The sequence below is a fragment of the Amblyomma mixtum genome, chromosome 1, assembly GCF_055824585.1.
Source record: "Amblyomma mixtum isolate Tamu chromosome 1, ASM5582458v1, whole genome shotgun sequence".
NCBI lineage: Eukaryota > Metazoa > Arthropoda > Arachnida > Ixodida > Ixodidae > Amblyomma > Amblyomma mixtum.
Window position 1 is genome coordinate 11,359,763 of NC_143012.1, and position 22,852 is coordinate 11,382,614.

Below are 22,852 nucleotides of genomic sequence, written 5' to 3' on the forward strand. Positions count from 1 at the left end.
ATTTTAAATGAAATGCGAGACCACACGTGTCACAGTTTTCAGTGGTGAGGCCAGAAACCTATTAATCTAGGAGGCATACAATATTTAAGCTAACGTTTATTGTCAGGGTAAATGGGTTGATCTTAAGAAGAAAAAAAAACCCAGATTTCTAGAAAATATCCTACTAACAAATACGCATGCAGTTGGAGGGATGTTCTAGCTTTTGAATTATTATTGCAAGCAATAAGCATACTCTGTAACCAACTTAAAAACTGGAGCTGCTGCGGCAAAGTGCATGTATGATCCCTAGTTTTATGGCTGGGACATTACAAACCTGCCCAACAGTTTTTTATGAATAAATGAATGTGAGTAAGCTTTCACCCTTGACAAAGTACACTTCTAAATAAAGAATTCAATCTGTATACTAAAGCTACAATCTAATTACCATGCACACTGAAGGAATGACATTAGGAAAGTGCTGGAGAAACACTGCTGAAGGCCTGGATTCCTTTCTAGAAATGTAGCCAAATGCTCAAAAGTAAGTTCAAGATAAGCTGTCATGAAGGAAAATAACAAAATATTCGGAATATTAGCATTGGCACACAGTATCATCTCAAGTATCATTTCAGAGCGTATGCCTTGCGGGCTACCGTGCTGTTTATTGTACCAACAAAGCAAGTAATTGCACATCTGTTCGCAAGAAAAGGTAAGGAATTAACTTTTTCTCACAGCGTCACAAAGAACAAAGCTCCCTGACTAAAATTATCTGCAGGTTGATATTACCAAACTGAGGCATAATGAAGAAATCACGAAAACATATGCACGCACGAGTTCTGAATGTCAACTCAGCAAATTAAAAGAAAACCGATTGTAAAGATAACACTTTTCTACTCAGGCTAGCATAACATGGCCTGGTGTTCTGCAAAAAATAATGACTAATAGAAGAACGATTACAAACAATTTGTCAGCAGTGTCAAGAACGAAATGCAAAGTACTAAAATTAGCACACATCACAAATACCACAACACAATGAACCAGACCAGACAATCTTTCAACCCAGCATATGGAATCAGAAGCACATGCAACAAATGCTTCTGCAGACATCGGGTAAAACAGCAGAGATTAATATTCATCCCAGAATATCTGGCTGCATAAGAAAAATATGAAAAAATTGAAATTGGTCTTTACGAAAGGAAATGACGCAGTAACTGTCTTACATATCTCGGTGGACACTCAAACCGCGCTGGTGAAAGAAGAAAGAAAGAAAGAGGAGCCCTAGTGGATACTACTCCTTTCGAGAGCTCAATTTATAAGAAAGTTGCATGAAAAAGCTCAAAGGAAACAATAAGCAGTAAAATAATGAGACAAGGCAATAAAATTAAAGGGTGGGAGACCACAACGAAATCCCAAGACCTAAAGGGCTGGGACTACAGCACAAAAAGCAAGACCTAGTAAGATGCACAAAATGCACAGCCACACAAGAGGCACTTTTTCTACTGGAGGTGTTTTCCCTTGTGTACTCTGTTAAGAAAAAAGCTATATACAGAACATAGAGAAAAAGTGCAACTTGTACTGTAACGTGCTGGATCACAAGGGTTCCTCATGCTATATCTATGCACAATGACACAAGTGGAATGTTTCACGACATCCTTTGTTCATGTTGCAATGATGGGTCACGGAAAGTGGCAGCGCAAAAGAAACGGGGATCAAGATGAAGAATCAGTAGGCTGGTAGGTAGGTTCAGTTGGTAGTGGAGCGCTTCTCCTGTTGTGCATGTGTCTTCATCTTTATGCCCGATTGTTTTATGCTGCCACTTTCCATGATGAATCCCTGAGTAGCCCACACCAAGATATTAGTCGATGCAATGATGTGGTTGTGCTCTAGGCAGTAACAAGGCAGCGTCTGACATGCCCCACTTTGTGCACCGCCACCGCAATCTGAGACCACCGGATGTGCAATTTCAAGCTGTTCAGGCTGCAATCCCTGGCAGCAGTGGCTTCCAATGATCCTCTCCCTGGTAGCTTGTGAACTCTTTGGCTTTCCTACATTGGTTTTGATGCCTGCAAAATGCAACGGTGCAAACAACTTGCAGAACAAAACCAGCATGGCCACAGTTGAAAAATGCGGCACAATAATTTGAAACCCTATTCTTTGATACGATAGCCTCCCTTTCTTGTGGTAGATAGTGTCTATAAACCGTGATGTCGAGAACAAGCTATACAATTAGTACTATAACTCTGTGCAACTGCGTGGACAAGACTGCCGCACTACTCAGGTTGCGTACAGTGGAAATGATGAGAGAGAATCCGAGACTAAACACCTGAGAGCCAGTAATCTTGTTTTAAATATACTACCAATAAAATAATACTGCTGATCTCACTGATTCCAAGAAGTGCATTTGCTAGTAGCAGCGCAGCACCGCTGGCAGAATAGTGAGAGTCTGCCTAGGTATCTGTGCACGGACCAAGTCGTGGAACAGCCGGAGTATTCTGGGCTGCCGAATCCCGAGCTGGACATCCCACTCACGAAAGAAGAAATCAAAGCAGAAATCACGGCCATGAGAAAAGATGCAGCTCCAGGTCCAGATCAGATAACAGCGAAGCTCTTATTTAACCTCAGCGATGACACCATCACCGCGCTGGTGGAATGCTTCAACGAGCAGCATTGGGCTACTGGAACGTTACCAATATCCTGGAAGACAGCCGAGGTTCGGTTCATTCCGAAGCTGAACAAACCCCTTAAACTGGATAATCTAAGGCCATAGAGAGGGTCATCAACACGAGACTGAGTAGATACTTGGAAGATAACAACCTCCTACCTAACACTCAATTCGGCTTTCACCCTCACCTATCAGCACAGGACGCCCTATTGTATTTGTACAAAGACCTCCTTGAGACACCTCCCAAGTCACAGACAAGGGCCATCCTGGCACTAGATTTGAAAGGAGCGTTCGATAACGTTCTACATAAAAATATCCTGCAAAGCCTCGCCGATACCAACTGTGGCGCAAGAACCTACAACTATATCAAAAACTTCTTATCAGCCAGGCAAGCCACTATAAACTTCGGTGGAATAAAATCAGATCCCATCACTCTAGGCCCGAGGGGAACTCCACAAGGGGCGGTACTGTCACCCCTCTTGTTCAACTTGGCTATGAAAGATCTACCAGGCCTTCTTTCCGAAATTCCCGGCATCAAACACACATTGTATGCGGATGATATCACTGTCTGGTGCAACTCGTGGAGTGACGCCGAGATCGAGGAGCGTCTTCAAGCAGCAGCGGACACGGTGGCCCGGTACGCCGGAGAGAGAGGCCTCCAGTGTGCGCCGGAAAAGTCCGAGTTGCTAATTCTGAAGAACCCGAGCAACCTTATTAATCTCATCCGCCCACCTAATTTTCTGCCGCCCCCTGCTATGCTTGGCATATCTTGGGATCCACTCCGTCACCATTAAGGACCAGCAGTTATCTTACCTTCGCATTACATGCCCTGCCCAAGCCCATTTCTTCCTCTTGATTTCAACTAAGATGTCATTAACCCGCGTTTGTTCCCTCACCCACTCCGCCCTCTTCCGATCTCTTAACGTTACACCTATCATTTTTCTTTCCATAGCTCGCTGCGTTGTCCTTAACCAAGCTCAGCCCTTTTCGTTATCCTGCATGTTTCTGTCTCGTAGGAGGGTACAGGTGAGACACAGCTGTTGTATACTTCTCTCTTGAGGGATATTGGTAAACTGTCATTCATGATCCCCACTTATATTTATTCTTACAGAGACCGACAACTGAACCTAAAGCACTCCAGTTTTTCAGCACCGCAGAAACCTGTCTAAGATGCTTGATTACCAAACAGTTTTGTTAGGAATACTGTAGAAAACTTGTACCGAGAATTTTTCAATCAATGGACACTACTTATTTATGTGTCCTGATGCCGGAAACTATTGTCAGTGAGCACAATGGTGATTGCATGCTGGCAAACAAGGTCAACTTCGAACTGATATTTCCAACTTCTAGACATTAATTACAGCTTTACTATAGTTTAGAGGTCATTTCAGTTTATACACCCAAAGTTGTTACAGCAGAGTCGTGTATGCCTTAACGACGGCAACGTTCAAGGGACTTGGTTACCCCTTAAACCAAGAAATTGGTTTATGGGTTATAAGATTTAATGTCCCAATGCAACTCAGGCTATGAGGGACATCGTATTGGAGGGCTCTAGGTAATATCTACCACCTGGGGTACTCTAAGAGGCACTGAAATCGCACAATACACGGGCCTCTAGCATTTCACCTCCTTCGAAATCAACCAAGAATATAAAAACGCTGGCACCATCTATAAACTCCACCTCGAAGCTCTTCATCTAAGATGCGAAGAGAGTGTTGCTACTTGTTAGTTAGTTATATGGGGTTTTATGACGCATAAGCAACTATGCCTATCATGCGCCAAACACAAGGTTAGATGATGTTATATTAAGTGTATAGATGTTACATTATATTAGATTTAAAACATTGGCTTTCTTTAGAAACTTACAAACAAGCGAAAACTCGACAAGTGTTTGCTCGCCTAAAAGCAATGCGGGATGAAATGGAATGTGTTCATTGTAAAATACAGTAAAAAATTTTTTTCAAAGTCCTTCGAGATCCGAACAAGAAATTAAAATGTGATTAACTGTGAGCTCCTCACCACACATTTCACACACAGGTTTGTCTTTTTTTGTTAATAAGAAGCTATGGGTGATTTGTGTGTGACCTATGCGTAAACGACATAAAATCACCTCGATAAAACGTTTTTATGGCGGCATGATTTCCATTCTTTCAAAATGGGCTTTACAGTATGCAGCTTGTTGTTTCCTTCATTTTCCCAAAAAGCTTGCCATTTGGCTCTTAGTTTGCTATGCACTAACTTCATGTAATCCCTAGGAGGCAAATTCACATGTTTTATTTCCTTGGTTCTGGCTTGTGCAGCACACATGTCGGCTCTCTCATTATCCCTAATGCCAATGTGACTGGGAACCCAGCAGAATTTTATAACACGTTTTTGTGTTGTGACCTTTACTATATTGTGTATGATGCTTCATATCAGTGGCTCCATGGCATTTTTGGAGTTTAATGCTGTAAGGACGCTCAGTGAATCTGTATAAATGATGCTGTTTTTGATGTTTTCATTTGTTATTTTCTGTACCGCAACACAAATGGCATAACACTCAGCGGTGAAAACTGTAGCACATGAGGGCAGTCGTACTGCATTTTTATTTTTTCCTTGTATTACTGCACTTCCTACATGAGCTTGAGTTTTTGACCCATCAGTATAAAATGCAGTATAATTTCTGTATTTTTCTTGTAGTGCTAGATATTCTTGTATTATATGGTCATGTGGTGTACAGGTTTTCCTAAGGCGTGTTAGTGTGACGTCACACACTGTGGGGAGAGTGTACCACGGTGGTAGCGCTTCGTGTCTTGGGGCAATACTTTTAATTTCATTTAGTATGTTCAGAGCTTGGCATTTTTCTTCGAAGCACAACAGCAACAGCTTAACTGCGTGAGGCTTGTTGTTGAGTATTCAAGATGGGCATTTCGTGACAATTGGGTAACAGAGATGTTTGGGCTGAGAAAGGATTTTGAGGATGTATGTACAAGTTAGTGCAGTTCTTCGATCTTCTAAGGAAGGTTCATTGGTTTCTACATACAGACTTGCTATTGGTGAAGTTCTGTAAGCACCGGAAGACAACCTTAAACCAAGATTGTGGATAGGATCCAGTCGTTTTATGTAGGACGGTCTTGATGAGCCATATACTATGGACCCATAGTCTAACTTAGAGCGAACCAGAGAACGATATATATGTACCAGGCATGCCCTATCAGACCCCCAGCGTTTTCTTGACAGTAGTTTCAGTACATTGAGGGCCTGGGAACCTTTTTTCTTTAATCTGTTTATATGTGGCAAGAAAGTGAGCTTTTTATCGCAAGTTACCCCTAGAAATTTATGCTCTTGTTTGACAGGTAATGGGGTTTGGTTCAGATGTAGTGTGGGGTCGGCCTGTAGGCCTCGTCTCAAAGAGAACAGAATTGCTACTGTTTTCTGAGGAGAAAATCTAAATCCGTTCCTATCTGCCCAGGTAGCCAGTTTATTTATTGTTATTTGTATCTGTCGCTCACAAGTAGGTATACTGGAAGACGTGCATGCTATTTGGAGGTCATCTACGTAAACTGAGTACAATATGGATTTCGGATTACTTTTCCTATGGAGTTCATTTTGATGATGAATAAGGTCGTGCTGAGGATGCACCCCTGGGGTACGCCAGTTTCTTGAATAAAAGTGTTGGAGAAGGTTGCGCCTAGGCGGACTCTTAACTTGCGGTTGGTTAGGAGGTTGCTCAAACAGCTCAGCATCCTGCCGCGGATACCTAGGTCCGCTAGGTCACGGAGGATACCGAACCTCCACGTGGCATCGTAAGCCTTCTCCAGGTCGAAGACGACCCCGATACAGTGTTGGTTGTGGATGAACGCTTCCCGGACTGTGTTCTCAAAGCGTACAAGGTGATCGGTTGTGGAACATGTCTTTTTAAACCCGCATTGGTGTATATCTAAAAGCTGCCGGGACTGAAGTATGAAGGTTAGTCTGATGTTTAGAATGCTTTCAAATGATTTTGCTATACAGCTAGTGAGTGCTACTGGCCTGTAACTGGTGGGACTAGTTGGTGGTTTGTCAGGTTTTAGGAAGGGTACTATGATTGCTTCTTTCCATGCTTGAGGGATTTCTCCACTCATCCATATTTTATTAAAACTTTTAGGAGAGCCTCTATGGCAGTCTCAGAGAGGTGAGCAAGCATGGCATAATGTATATTGTCTGGGCCTGGTGCTGCCTTTTTACCGGATGTTAGTACTGTGTTTAGTTCTTGCATTGTAATAAGCTGATTGTAGTCTTCATGTATGCATATTCTGAAGGGAAGTTTTTACTTTTCTACTACTGTTTTGTGCTTTTGAAATGTGTGTGTGTAGTTAGATGAGCTTGAAACTGTGGAAAAATGCACACCCAATATGTTGGCCTGGTCTTCTAATGTTGAGTACCGGGTGTTGTTAGCATTGGAAATGTGAAAGGAGTAAAATGTCCTGTGAATTTCCGCACCTGCTCCCACATTTGTTCTGATGTCGTTGAGCTGTTTATAGAAGAGACATAAGCTTGCCACGATGCTTTCTCGGCACTACGACGGATATACCGAGCTTTTGCTCTTGCCTTTTTAAAGTTTATGAAATTCTCATGTGTTGGATATCTCCGAAAAATGCCCCAGGCTTTGTTTTGTTTCTTTTTTGCATCTTTACATTCTTTTGTGTGCCAGTATTTGTGATTTTGTTTTACTATTCCAGAGGATTGAGGAATAGATAAATGTGCGGCAGCTAAGATACAATTCGTGAACTTTTCATTGATCTCATTGATGTCAATATTTTGTAAAACTGGTTTGGTTTGGTTTGGTTTATTGGGGTTTAACATCCCAAAGCGACTGAGGCTATGAGAGACGCCGTAGTGAAGGGCTCCGGAAATTTCGACCACCTGGGGTTTTTTTAACGTGCACTGACATCGCACAGCACACGGGCCTCTAGAATTTCGCCTTCATCGAAATTCAGCCGCCACGGCCGGGATCGAACCCGCGTCTTTCGGGTCAGCAGCCGAGCACCGTAACCACTGAGCCACCGCGGCGGAGCATTTTCTAAAACTATTTTCTCTAATGTGGCTTCTGCTCTAAAAAGTTGCCAGTCAGCTAAATGTAGCTTCCAACACCGTGGTTTTGTGGGAACGACTGTTGGCGAGGATGAGAGACTTATTATGACAGGGAGATGATCACTTCCATATGGATTGTCTAAAACACTCCAGTTAAAATCGCTAAAAACAGACGGTGAACTACAAGACAAATCTAAAACACTCATTTTTCCCGAGGTTGGGGAGCAGTATGTGGGTTTATTAGAGTTCAGTAAACAGACGTCATTGCATAAAATAAAATCCTCTATGAGATGGCCTCTAGCGTCAGTTTTCTCGCTTCCCCAAAAACATGAATGTGCATTAAAATCTCCAACTACCAGATATGGCTCTGGTAGCTGCTCTAAAAGATCCTCTAAGTCATGTAGTGTTAACTTAAAGTGCGGATCGATATATAGTGAGCACACTGTAATGGTTTTATGAGCAACTAGAGTGGCTGCGGCAGCTTTGAGTCTTGTTTTTAGTTTAAGCTCTCGAGCCGGGACACCGTTTTTCACTATGATGGCTACGCCTCCCGACAGCCTGCTCGTCTCATCCCGATTGCGGCAGAAAACAGTGTAATTCTTCAGAAAGTTATTTTTTTGGGGACCTAGATTTGTTTCTTGTGGACATGAGGCGACGGGAGCATGTGCTCCTAATATGTCTTTTATGTCACTGTAACTGTTTAAAAGTCCTCTACAGTTCCACTGTATTGTATTATGAAAGCCATCTTAATTTTGTGTTTCTATAGGGTGAAAAGGTAGATCAAGTTGTTGATGGCCCCGTGACTGGGGGCTGTCTTTTTTTGATCTATCCAGGGAACTCTGCCGACCGTCCGACGTGGACGGCGCGGGGCTGCCCGGGGTCTTGTCCATCGCCTCTGCGGAGGCGCTGGACGACCGTGCAGAAGGCACGTTCACGTTAGAGTTTGACCTCGACCTGTGGGAAGAGGTCTTGAGGGCCGCCGACCCGGGGGTCTGCGCAGCCTGACTTGGAGTTGGTGGAGTAGCGTTAGCTGCTCTGCCTTGGGGCGCGGATGGCCCCGCCACAGGCTCACTGCGTGTGACCTGGACGGGTGCCGAAGCCTGGTGTGGTGCGCCGCACCCACGCACCACATCGGCGAAGTTTTGTTTTGTTGTGAAGGAGAATGAGTTGGTGAGTGCAAAACGCCTTCTCGCTTCTTTAAATGAAATGTTTTCCTTTGTCTTTATGGTGATTATCTCTTTTTCTTTTTCCAGGACGGACACGCCCTGGAGTATGCTGCACGGTCTCCTTCACAGTTTGCGCAGTGCGGGGCTGCGTCACATTGGTCAGAATGATCCTTCGAGGCGCATTTAGCGCACGTTTTCCGACCGCGGCAACTTTGTGAGCCGTGGCCGAACCTTTGACAGTTGAAACAACGGCGAGGGTTGGGAATGTATGGTCTTACGTTAACTTTCAGATATCCTACTTCGACTGTGTCGGGCAATGTGCTGGTGTTGAACGTCAGGATCATGTGTTTTGTGTCTATTTCCTTATTATCCTTCCGGATCTTGATTCGGTGAACGTCTATAACGTCTTGGTCACTCAGACCTTCGAGCATCTCTTTTTCAGTGATGTGCACAAAGTCATTTTCAGATATGACGACTCGGACAGTGTTCAGAGATCGGTGTGATGTCACGGAGAAAGGAATATCCCCAACAGACACAATGTTTACGAGTTTTGAGTGTTGGACGTTGTCACGCAGTTCGAGCAGTAAGTCACCGCTGGCCATTCTAGATACCTTGTAGCCAATGCCCAAGGCTTCTGTCAAACACTTTGATACTAGGAAGAGAGACAGGATTCTTGCATGCTTATCTTGTACTTCACTATGGATCACATGGTACTTAGGAAAACTGACTTTTCTTTTCTGAAAAAACTCATCTGCTTCGTTCTGCCCTCTCTTGAGAGAGCGATCAGGTTTGGAAAAAGGGGGAGCCATAAAAAATTCTAGTTTTTCGGACATGGTGCCAGCCACCCACCATGGAGCCCAACAAGGGGACGGGACAGAAACTTGCGAGCAAATCCTGCCCACGCCAGCTGTACACCTCAACTATAACCAAATATGACGCAACTCAGGGTAGTTGGCCACACAAGGTTAACCCTTGCCGCCAGGAAAAACAGGAAAAAACCAAGAAGAGAGGAGGAGACAGGAGAGTTGCAAGAAAGAGAAAGGAAAGTGAAAGATAGAGGGGAGGATAGGAAAAGGCGACTGCCGATTTCCCCCGGTCGGGTCAGGCCGGAAGTGCCGTCTACAGGAAGCTGGGGCCAAAGTGGTGTGTTGCCTCCGCCGAGGGGCCTTAAAGATCCAAACGCTCGGCATTGGCTCAACCACCAGGATCCCCTTTTCCCCGGACACGGCGATGCCGCGCACGGCTGAGCGCGGGTGCTCGGGTCCGTGGTGGCGCACTGCTCACCATCATCCCCCTGCGGGGATGTCCCTGCGGATGCTCAGGTACCCGTGGTGTCGCAACTCACCATCGTCTGCATGAATCAGACGCCCCTGCGGGGAGTGTTGCTATTGAAGGGCACATTGGAGAGAACGTAAGCAATTATGAAGTATGACCAACAATCCTGAAAGAAAAAAAAAATGCTGTGCACACAGACACAAATGAGTTATATTTCACCAATGTAGCAAAAAGTTATATTTTACCAATGTGGTCACGTGGTGGAATAGTACATCAATAATGCCAAGGTTTCACCGCACGACAGCACTTCAGTTTGCTTTATGCGTCTTTCAATGTCCGATAAGTATTGTAACTTCCGATTTCTTCGATGCTTCAGTGCCCAATTCTTACTATATACGAGGCAAGATCTCTTCATTTCCACCATAATCTCACGACAGGTTCCGGCCAGTAGCCAATCCTCAAGGCAGAAGTCTCACACTTTGGCAGCCGCTGGACATTTTTCACAATGTTTGCGCGATTGCTACAGTCCTCGTGCTTATGATAAAAAAGAAGGTTTAGATCATTAGAATAATAAATGTATTTAAGTTTCAAAGGTATACAATACTGAGAGCAATAATTGTTGGTACAAGCAGACTAAGCAACAGCATAGTGTATAAAACAATGCAGAACTATCTACCATGTCTCACTGGTTCATATAAAATAAACTAGCTGTGAATGTGAAAAAAAATCAAATACAATGTAATCCACTCCCGGTGTAGATCAACCACCTCTAATATTAAAATAAAAATGAAGAATTGTGAACTTAAAAGGCTTCGGTCATTCAAGTACCTTGGCATAATAATAGATAACCTCTTGAATTAGCAAGCGCACAACAACTCAGTCTGTGTAAAGCTATCATCTGTCTGTCATACACTACTACAAGCAAGGAATTATTTTGACGATAGGACGTTAAGAATGTTATATTTCGCATTTAGTCAAAACAACTTATCATACTGTATAGACTCGTGGAGTTGGACATACACGACATATCTTCAACCACTAAGGCAGCTACAAAAACAAGCTTTGCGAATGCTTACAAACTCCAGCTATGACTGCCCAAGCAAGGTACTGTTCCATAAATTACAGGCATTAGCCCCTGACATACACGTGAAAATGAAAAAAATATGACCTACTATGAATACTGTCCAGAAACAAGCATCCATTCCATGCATTATTATTCTACTCCTCATCCTGCATCACCAGAAATGCATCAGTGGGCAACTTTAATTTACCCCCAACAAACAAAGTGCATGGGAATCGGTGACTTCATTTAGGGGCACAAAAATATGGAATAGCTTACAATTTTTCCGCACTAGTAAAGATACATTTTGTGTCTTTGGATTCTCATGTTTAAGAATTATAACATATTGGATAAGTGTTTTGAGTTATAAGGTGTATTTCCCATGTATATACAGTGCTACCTGTAAGTTGTAGTATTTCCCATGAACGTATGGTGCCATACTTATATTGTACTCAGGTATGCAATATTATCCGTTGTGAATACCTATGCACTGCTTTCTCTTACATATTGAACATTTTGGTTTGCATCCTTACATATATACAATGCCTGTTTAATTACGTGTTTGACTTGGACCCATTTACTAGATGTTAGCTAAGGGTGCAAACAGTTTTTTTTTCCCCCTTTTGTATTGTACAAGGAACCAAATAAACACTGAATTGAACTGAATGCTTTTGTTACACTTGCCTGCTTACAGGATGCATTTGGGAAAAACAATTACACAAAAAAGATGTCAGCTTCTATAGCATTGAATCAAATGTCAATCTTGCTATGTTAAGAGCAGTTTTTGATTCTTGTGAATAATTATTCAGATACGGTAACTTTCAAACAGACCGAAAATGCCAAAATGACGCATATTGGAGGCTCAACAGCTTCTAGTCTAACTAACAAAACACACGTATATTTGGCACATCAAGGAACGTGCATATTTTGTTAAAGGCGCAATGAAAGAGACTTTCCATACAAGTGTGGTGTACCTGGGATGTCAACGGACACAGCTTCATGAATATTCTCCAGCAAGAATTTCCTAAATGCATTTGTAGAAGCTCAGTTATCTGCAGTCAAATTTTGAATTGCAGCATATCCATGCCTTTCCCTTTTCTCTCCTCACTTTTTCTACGCAGGTCGGCACTCCTCCACCAGTCCCATCGCCAACGTGCACGGGAATTTGCCGGGTTGCAGAGCTTCCTGACACCAAGCGACACAGCTGGCCTGCCATGGCCATGGTAGCTGCGTGTTGCCTGAAAGAATCTAACCAATAGCTGTCTCCGAACAGAACAGAGCCTCCCGTGCGACGGAGGAGGGCATGAACATGACAGGGTTGCCGGAAAGGACCAGCCTACATTTGCGCCATTGTGGTTCTCTGCTGCGTGTAGAAATGTATTATTAAATGTACAGAGGTTGTGGGACTTTATGTTTTCGTGTGACAAGCATTTGCTCGTCGGGTAGCACGGTTAAACAAATACGAGCTCCAACTCCTGCTAGATAACTTTGCATCGCACAACGTGTTGCTTTCTCTAGCTGTGGTGAAACTGTTCTTGCCACCAAGTGCCAAGTGCAAGGTACAGCCACCAGACCTGGGCGTCTTTCATGCACCCAAGGTGTCCTATAAACAGTGCATCATCAAACGCGTACTGATACCAATTCAAACACCAGACAGCAATGTTCTGGTTTAGATATCTCTGCTCATTGCTATGGAAATTACCAAGACCATGCGGATAGGCCTGACTGTGGAGTGCATCAGGAATTGCTTACGCAAAGCATGCTTTACGGCCTAGCGATGAATGAGAACACTGTTAAACATCTCCATTATTAAACACACGAGAATTGGTAGCAACGTGCTGTTGATGCACAGAAGGCTGGACATGACTTTACCTGAGATGACTTCGCTGGTGTGCATTACGAAGCTGGCATCACAAAGTCATACACAGATGAAGCCATTGCATAAAATAAGAGCACTGCTCGACTGCCAAGAATCTAATGACGAGAAGGCCTACCTGCCACTAGTCGCCTAAAAATCTTTAATGTCGATTAGTTATATCCTGTTCTTAAAGCAGCTTAACTGTTGGCAATTAGGGCGTCGGCGAAGAACGTTAGCATGACCACCCTCGAAGGGCTAGGAAACATCACTCCTAGAGTCTCCTTTCATGAAGCCGATGCGCATAACAAATGAAATCTACCTCTGAGAATTATTTGTAAACCCTTCCTTCGTTGCATATACAGAAATAATGTGCACAACTCATATATAGCCAAACCCGTAGGCATCTAATTTACCTTCTACGCCAAATGACACTGGTTTATATGCCTATGATGTGCTTCCACTGCCATCATAAGTCGAGGCAGTTGCCTCACCAAGCTGCCAATAGCCTCTTTCTCTGTGGATACACCATCCATTTACGCTGTATGGCCGGAAAGAAAATTTTATTGATTTCACCACAAATTCTGAAAATTGCAACACACAGTTACAAGTGAAAATATTCTCAAACAGCAACCAATTGTGAGCTGACTAGCTTTATGAAAGAGCAAATGTAGTATTGCAGCTCACAACATATAGCTGAATTTCTCAATGCAAAGGGGTAAATGTTCCATCAAACTCTGTTTTCAACAGCTCTAACTCCACAAGCTGTTATAAATTTAAAACATTTTTATGTCAATGGTAACCCGATAAATGCAGTCTCCAAAGCAAGTTCAATAAGTTTGATAAGCACAACATATATGAGGGCTCGCTTTAGGAATGCTTAAATGTCACCAAGCCACTAAGGTAAAAAACAATAAGACATCTGCTGCTGTGGCAGTAATGCAAAACTTTGTTAGGCAATCTACAACACCTTTGTCTAGATTGACAATGCAGAAGGCACAACTTGTAACAAAACTATGCCAAATTTATAGAGATGGCCATTTGACAAAGGCTAACGCACAGTATTGGTGCAGGATAATTTTCTTTCTATTTTTTTTTTAATTTACATAAACAGAACACTCGCGAAACCTGCCAGTAAAAGCGATAGATGCATATTAGTGTCCCTGCCGTGGTCTCCCAATAACATAGTGACGACACAAGCATGAAAAGAGGAATAACTTGGTCAACACATCTCAAGCTAGTTGGTTCTTCATCACAACTCAATACAGCACAAAACTTCACAAGGATGCAGAAAGGGAATACGAGACACAGCACTGTGTCTCGTGTATTCTTTCTGTATCCTTGCGAAGTTTGCACTGTTTTTGCGTCAATAAGAGAACGGACTTTACTGGTATTAAACACAAAAAGAACACAGTTTTTTTACACTACTAAGGTAGTGGCAAAAACTCGCCCACAAAAGTGGCACACGCTGTAAAAACCCAACTTTTCCTTCACCCACGTATGCTTTTTCTGGTGGATGGCCAAGAAATCGTCAGCAATGCACACAGCAAACACACGTTAATTAAGTAAATTTGGAAACTCCGGATAATGCCAGTGTAAGTCTATGGTGTCAGATGCCCACAAACCTGGACGCTATAGCTCTCACACCGGTTCATTCGAATGAGCTCCTGAAGGGAGGCTGCATCTAAGAATGGCGTGCAGATGTCAAAACAGTCCCAACAAAACATGAACTGAATGCCGCACAGTTAACAACACACGTCCGACGAGGAGGCCCTTTGCATTTTCATGCAGCTCTGCCTCAATGCTCCGGGCAGATTTCACGCAAAAAGGCACTGACTGAAATGTGAAAAATAATCACTGCTGCTCTGTTTTCCCCTCAAAAGCAGGCGACCACTGCCCAATCCTTCACCAAGTATACATGCTGCGATGCAAACAGTTCTTGTTGGTTTTTTTCGAGGATGCTTGATAAATCAAATTTTCTGGGCCCTTGAAATTTGACTTACCAAGCTTTTACTATCTCATACAAACAACTTTTAATCTTATGGCTCTATCAATCTAATAATAATAATCTGTTAATCTAATAGTGATGCCATGTGCACATGCCATGCCAGTCCCAGTCAATCAAAGCATTACCTCGGTATAATCATGCTTCTTATGATCAGGAGAAAGGACCCGAAAAAGTGCTTTCTGCCAGTCTAAATTGAGGACATGTAAAGTTGTATTTTTTGCAACGTGGATAATGTAATCGAGACAGGTAAGCTAGCATTGGCTCTCACATCTAATGTTAGGAAATAGGCACCAAACCTTCATAAAACTGTGGTATTCTGAGGGTGTAGTTTGATTTCATGGCGTTTTAAATTGTCCTTTTCCTTGAACGCCACTGAGCAGAACTGACACTGATGTGGTTTTTCCCTCTTGTGGGCTCGCACATGCTTTGCCAGGGCTGCATTCTGGGCAAAGGCCATGGGGCAAAGCTGGCACTCGTATGGCTTCTCACCCGTGTGGGTGCGAAGGTGATCCACCAGGCTCTTTCTAAATGAGAAGCTGCTCCCGCAGTGGTCACACTTGTGCGGACGCTCTCCCGTGTGGGTACAAAGGTGTGCCACCAGAGTAGTCCTTTGAGCAAAGCTCTTTTCACAGTGGTCACACTGATATGGACGCTCACCCGTGTGAGTACGAATGTGTTTCACCAGGGTGCTCTTGAGAGCAAAGCTGCTCCCACAGTGGTCACACTTGTGTGGCCGCTCACCCGTGTGGGTACGAAGGTGTACTATGAGGTTGTTCTTTTTAGCAAAGCTCCTTCCACAGTGGTCGCACTGGTAGGGATGGTCGCCGATGGGGGTGACAAGGTGAGGCTCTAGGTGGGTTTCCTTTGCAAAGCCCCTGCTGCTGTGGCTGGACTGATACAGCTGCTGGCTGGTGTGTTCACCTTGGTGGTTTCCAACGGTGCCGCAAGGACTTGGCATGGTGAGCTGCATATGGGTGCTGCCATCGTGCAAGTTTTCCCCTGGCGAGACACCATGCTCGGGATCAGCTGTGGCCAGGCCTGCACCAAAAAAGGCGGGGTATTTTAAATGAAATGCGAGACCACACGTGTCACAGTTTTCAGTGGTGAGGCCAGAAGCCTATTAATCTAGGAGGCATACAATATTTAAGCTAACATGTTTATTGTCAGGGTAAATGGGTTCATCTTAAAAAGAAAAAAAAAACCAGGTTTCTAGAAAATATCCTACTAACAAATATGCATGCAGTTGGAGGGATGTTCTAGCTTTTGAATTATTATTGCAAGCAATAAGCATACTCTGTAACCAACTTAAAAACTGGAGCTGCTGCGGCAAAGTGCATGTATGATCCCTAGTTTTATGGCTGGGACATTACAAACCTGCCCAATCGTTTTTTATGAATAAATGAATGTGAGTGAGCTTTCACCCTTGACAAAGTACACTTCTAAATACAGAATTCAATCTGTATACTACAATCTAATTACCATGCACACTGAAGGAATGACATTAGGAAAGTGCTGGAGAAACACTGCTGAAGGCCTGGATTCCTTTCTAGAAATGTAGCCAAATGCTCAAAAGTAAGTTCAAGATAAGCTGTCATGAAGGAAAATAACAAAATATTCGGAATATTAGCATTGGCACACAGTATCATCTCAAGTATCATTTCAGAGCGTATGCCTTGCGGGCTACCGTGCTGTTTATTGTACCAACAAAGCAAGTAATTGCACATCTGTTCGCAAGAAAAGGTAAGGAATTAGCTTTTTCTTACAGCGTCAGAAAGAACAAAGCTCCCTGACTAAAATTATCTGCAGGTTGATATTACCAAACTGAGGCATAATGAAGAAATAACGAAAACATATGCACGCACGAGTTCTGAATGTCAACTCAGCAAATTAAAAGAAAACCGATTGTAAAGATAACACTTTTCTACTCAGGCTAGCATAACATGGCCTGGTGTTGTGCAAAAAATAATGACTAATGGAAGAAAGATTACAAACAATTTGTCAGCAGTGTCAAGAACAAAATGCACAGTACTAAATTTAGCACAAATCACAAATACTGCAACACAATGAACCAGACTAGACAATCTTTCAACCCAGCATATGGAATCAGAAGCACATGCAACAAATGCTTCTGTAGACATCAGGTAAAACAGCAGAGGTTAATATACATCCCAGAATATCTGGCTGCATAAGAAAAATATGAGAAAATTGAAATTCGTCTTTACGAAAGGAAATGACACAGTAACTGTCTTACATATCTCGGTGGACACTCAAACCGCGCTGGTGAAAGAAGAAATAAAGACAGAGGAGCCCTAGTGGATACTACTCCTTTCGAGAGCTCAATTTATAAGAAAGTTGCATGAAAAAGCTCAAAGGAAACAATAAGCAGTAAAATAATGAGACAAGGAAATAAAATTAAAGGGTGGGAGACCACAACGAAATCCCAAGACCTAAAGGGCTGGGGCTACAGCACAAAAAGCAAGACCTAGTAAGATGCACAAAATGCACAGCCACACAAGAGGCACTTTTTCTACTGGAGGTGTTTTCCCCTGTGTACTCTGTTAAGAAAAAAGCTATATACAGAACACAGAGAAAAAGTGCAACTTGTACTGTAACGTGCTGGATCACAAGGCTTCCTCATGCTATATCTATGCACAATGACACAAGTGGAATGTTTCACGACATCCTTTGTTCATGTTGCAGTGATGGGTCATGGAAAGTGGCAGCGCAAAAGAAACGGGGACGAAGATGGAGAATCAGTAGGCTGGTAGGTAGGTTCAGTTGGTAGTTCAGCGCTTCTCCTGTCGTGCATGTTTCTTCATCTTTGTGTCCAATTGTTTTATGCTGCCACTTTCCATGTTGAATCCCTGAGTAGCCCACACCAAGATATTAGTCGATGCAATGATGTGGTTGTGCTCTAGGCAGTAACAAGGCTTGCGTCTGACATGCCCCACTTTGTGCACCGCCACCACAATCTGAGATCACCGGATATGCCAGTTCAAGCTGCAATTCCTGGCAGAATGTGGCTTCCAAAGATCCTCCTCGTGGTAGCTTGTGAACTCTTTGACTTGCCTACATTGGTTTTGATGCCTGCAAAATGCAACGGTGCAAACAACTAGCAGAACAAAACCAGCATGGCCACAGTTGAAAAATGAGGCAGAATAATTTGAAACCCTATTCTTTGATATGATAGCCTCCCTTTCTTGTGGTAGATAGTGTTTGTAAACCGTGATGTCGAGAACAAGCTACACAATTAGTACTGTAACTCTGTGCATCTGCGTGGACAAGACTGCCACACTATTTACGTACTGAAGACCCAAAACTACGCAGGAAACAGGACACAGAAAAGAAGCAGACAGGACGAGCGTAGACTAACAACTGATTTATTGGTCGAAAACAACCTTCCTTCAAAAGCAACGCATGCGCAACCAAACTTAACGCCCAAAGCAAAAGTACGCAATCTTATCAACCTAAAAAGTCAAGTTCCTTCTTATACAAGTGAATTGATGCCTCGCTAACACATTTTTCCGCACCGTATCTAGCAATTTGCCAGGCTTCAAAGATCTCGCGTGCCTTCTTGTCCTTCGCGCAGCCTAGAATCTTCGTTTGCTTGAAAAGCGGCGTACAAAATACTTGTTTCTTCTTGTCATTGATCATACAAGACTGGCAGTGCCTTGCCAAATGCTGCCCACCGTGCTGGCTCAAAGAGTTATTATGCTCCTGAAGGCGTTTATTAATGCAGCGCCCCGTCTGCCCTACATATACGGAACCACAGCTGAATGGGACCTCGTAGATAACTCCCATCTTACAGGCTACAAACTTGGGTCTGTGGTTGACTCCGCACCCTACTTTCTTTTGCAGGTTATTGTTAGTTAAGCGGCATAAACGAGACAGTTTACATGGGGCGGAAAAGAACACGTTAACACCAAATTTCCCTCCCACCTTCTTCAAACCGTGCGAAGTCTTGTGCACATAAGGAACGACTTCAAACTTCTTCCTCTCGCTTTCAGTGAGTTCTTGTTGGTTTTGCTTCAACCGTAGGGTTTTCAGCAAAGATTCTGCAACAGCTTTCAGAAGAGGAGGAGGAAAACCCGCAGAGTAAAGCGAACGTTCGGGAGTGGTGTCCTTCCAGAATACTTGCGGCATTTCAATCGATGGTTTTCTTGAATTGCTGAAACTCTATTTTTCTTCTACCATTGTAACTTTTAAGGACAAGTTTTATGTACAACGGCGAGGTATCTGTATAGGTTCGAGCGTGGCGCCTATTTTAACTGAGATATTTTTAGCTCAAATTGACACTGAACTTTCGTGCGTTCTCACTGATGACCGGATCACGCATGTGGTCAGATACGTTGACGATTTCCTAATCCTTTTGAATATTAACCCTGACGATAGCCTACAAATGTTTGTGAATGAAATTTTAGCGACCTTCAAATCTACAGCCACTAATCTGAATTTTACTTTCGAGCTCCCGGAAAGCTCTTGTTTACAGTTTTTAGACTTAAAATTGTTTTTTCATACAGGGGGCCATCTATGCTGGGCCTATTTACCAAGATCTAAGAAGGCTCTTCTACCTTATGATTCCTGCCACTCAAAGCTCGTAAAAAGGGGAATCGCAACCTCATGTTTAAGATCTTCGCTTGTCAAGTCATGCCCACACATGGTGAAATGTAGTTTTTCCAGTCAAGTAGACCGGCTTTACTCTGCGGGTTTTCCTCCTCCTCTTCTGAAAGCTGTTGCAGAATCTTTGCTGAAAACCCTACGGTTGAAGCAAAACCAACAAGAACTCACTGAAAGCGAGAGGAAGAAGTTTGAAGTCGTTCCTTATGTGCACAAGACTTCGCACGGTTTGAAGAAGGTGGGAGGGAAATTTGGTGTTAACGTGTTCTTTTCCGCCCCATGTAAACTGTCTCGTTTATGCCGCTTAACTAACAATAACCTGCAAAAGAAAGTAGGGTGCGGAGTCAACCACAGACCCAAGTTTGTAGCCTGTAAGATGGGAGTTATCTACGAGGTCCCATTCAGCTGTGGTTCCGTATATGTAGGGCAGACGGGGCGCTGCATTAATAAACGCCTTCAGGAGCATAATAACTCTTTGAGCCAGCACGGTGGGCAGCATTTGGCAAGGCACTGCCAGTCTTGTATGATCAATGACAAGAAGAAACAAGTATTTTGTACGCCGCTTTTCAAGCAAACGAAGATTCTAGGCTGCGCGAAGGACAAGAAGGCACGCGAGATCTTTGAAGCCTGGCAAATTGCTAGATACGGTGCGGAAAAATGTGTTAGCGAGGCATCAATTCACTTGTATAAGAAGGAACTTGACTTTTTAGGTTGATAAGATTGCGTACTTTTGCTTTGGGCGTTAAGTTTGGTTGCGCATGCGTTGCTTTTGAAGGAAGGTTGTTTTCGACCAATAAATCAGTTGTTAGTCTACGCTCGTCCTGTCTGCTTCTTTTCTGTGTCCTGTTTCCTGCGTAGTTTTGGGTCTTCAGTATGTCTTACCAACTAGCCTCTCATCACACACTTCTATTTACGTATTTACCCAATTCCAACGCGCACCTTTTTTCGGGGAAAATACGTCTCAAAATCGCATGCGCGTTGGATTCGAGCGAAAACCGAAACTGCCCCATAGCTGCCCATCGTCATCGCCATTATACGCTGTGGGAGCTAACTGCTGGCAAAAATGGGAGCACGTTTGCTCGTCGTTTTCTGCGTCGCAGCAGCCGTTTGCAACCGGTCTAGCGCTTGTCATTGGTCGCGTGGCCAGCGACCACGGACCACGTTCACGGCGACGGTATCCCGTGCACTGCCGCGGGCGGACGCCTCATCACTGCCGTTGCACAATCGAGATACGCGGCTCGAAGAATATGTTGATGAAACAACGGTTGTCTGAAACACGCAATTTCGGCGGTAAAGTTCCAAAAACGATGAGAGTCCTTTCTGTTTCGCGGCCGATTCTCTGACAGAGATTACATCGTCCGCAGGCGGGGCACGCCGCGCCGCTGACGAGGTCGTGCATCATGCCGATCTCGCAGGTAACAGCGCTTCCGCGCTCGTTTTTACGCTTGTTTTAGCCGTCGCACATCTTTATCTTTCGCTCAGATGCACTGACGAAGTCATGGATGCTCCGCAAGAAGCTTGAAGGATCCAAATGGTGCATCGCCGTTGCCGCAGTTACGCCTAGCAGCAGACGAACCTCCCGTCACCGGAGCTCTCCGCTTGCGCTTGGGGCGTCTTCCTTTATACTGATGCTTTGTCAGAACTTGCCTGAACGAAAATCTCGTTTCTCGGTCACATCCATAGCGGAGAAAGGAGAAAAACCCGGACAGAAGCGTTGGTTCACGTCTCGGTGGCGGCAGAACGAAATGCGTCCCACCGTGCGGTGGAATGGTCGTAGCCAATGGAAGGGCTCCGATCGTACCACGTGATTTGAAGGGCCAGTCGCGACGCTCGACTCGAGCGGGAAACAATCTTTTTTTTTCGTATTTTTATCAAGAATGCGCCGCTGCCGAAGTGGCTTCTGGTAGATGATGGGTAGGCCTACTTCCCCGCGAAAATATAAGAGCGGGCGACGCCGTGGAGCGAAATGCCGCGTTCCCGAAATTCGGTCAAATTTGCACTTTCGCGAGCCACCGCGAGTGCTTCAATTGCATTTTATACTAACTTCGCATTGATTACCGGCTTCGATTTTTTTAATACATAAAAGAAAAGGCTTGGGGGAATACAAAAGGCAAGAAAATACAAAATCGACTTCATCGAAAAAAAATCGCGTTTTTTTCACCCGCATCTCTCCTTAAAATACAAAAGCGGTTGCAAATTATTTTCATTCGTGGAAGTCACATGCACGTTAGAAGCGGGGCTTGTAGTTTTTTTCATTGCCAATATCGGGCGCGCGTTAAAATCGGGGCTTGAATTTTTTTTTTTTTTTGGTGCCGTAAATTGGGTGCGCGTTGGAATTGGGTAAATACGGTAGGTTGCGCACAGTGGAAATGACGAGAGAGAATCCGAGACTAAACACCTGAGAGCCAGTAATCTTGTTTTAAAAATACTACCAATAAAATAATACTGCTGATCTCACTGATTCCAAGAAGTGCAATTGCTAGTAGCAGCGCAGCACCGCTGGCAGAATAGTGAGAGTCTGCCTTTCTAAAAACACTCAACATGATAGCAAAGGGACTAGGCAAAGGACTTATTAATCTCATCCGCCTATTTAACTTTCTGCCGCCCCCTCCTATGCTGCCAACTTCTGATCCACTCCGTCACAATTAAGAACCAACAGTTATCTTGCCTTCGCATTACATGCCATGCCCAAGCCTATTTCTTCCTCTTGATTTCGACTAGGATGTCACTAACCCGCGTTTGTTTCCTCACCCACTGACTGCTTCCGGTCTCTTAATGTTGCACCTATCATTTTTTCTTTCCATATCTCGCTGCGTTCTCCTTAACTTAAGCTGAACCCTTTTCGTTAGCCTCCACGTTTCTTTCCCGTAGGCGAGTGCCAGTAAGATACAGCTGTTGCATACCTTTATCTTGAGGGATATTGGTGAACTGCCATTCATGATTACCAGATATATATTCTTAAAGAGACCGACAATTGAATCTGAAGCACCCCACTTTTTCTGCACCGCGGAAGCCTGTCTATGGTGCTCGATTAGAAAACAGTTTTGATAGGAATACTGAAGAAAACTTTTACTGAGAATTTTTCAATCAATGGACACTACTGCTTTATGTGTCCTGATGGCGGAAACTATGATCAGTGAGCACAATGGTGATTGCATGCTGGCAAACATGATCAACTAAA

The 22,852-nt window shown here is 43.8% G+C and overlaps 1 protein-coding gene across 6 annotated transcripts in view; it reads right to left on the bottom strand.

The window, feature by feature from the left end:
- LOC149365453 (uncharacterized) overlaps positions 1-22,852 on the bottom strand; it is a 60,931-nt gene that overhangs the window by 22,282 nt on the left and 15,797 nt on the right. For all 6 annotated transcript variants that reach the window (XR_016282784.1, XM_089542667.1, XM_089542656.1 and 3 more), the window contains exon 2: positions 15,796-16,092. Coding sequence is in view for 5 of the 6 variants with exons in the window: in XM_089542667.1 (XP_089398793.1) it covers positions 15,796-16,092 (297 nt within the window). In the remaining variant the exon portion in view is untranslated. The remainder of the gene's footprint in view (positions 1-15,795; positions 16,093-22,852) is intronic.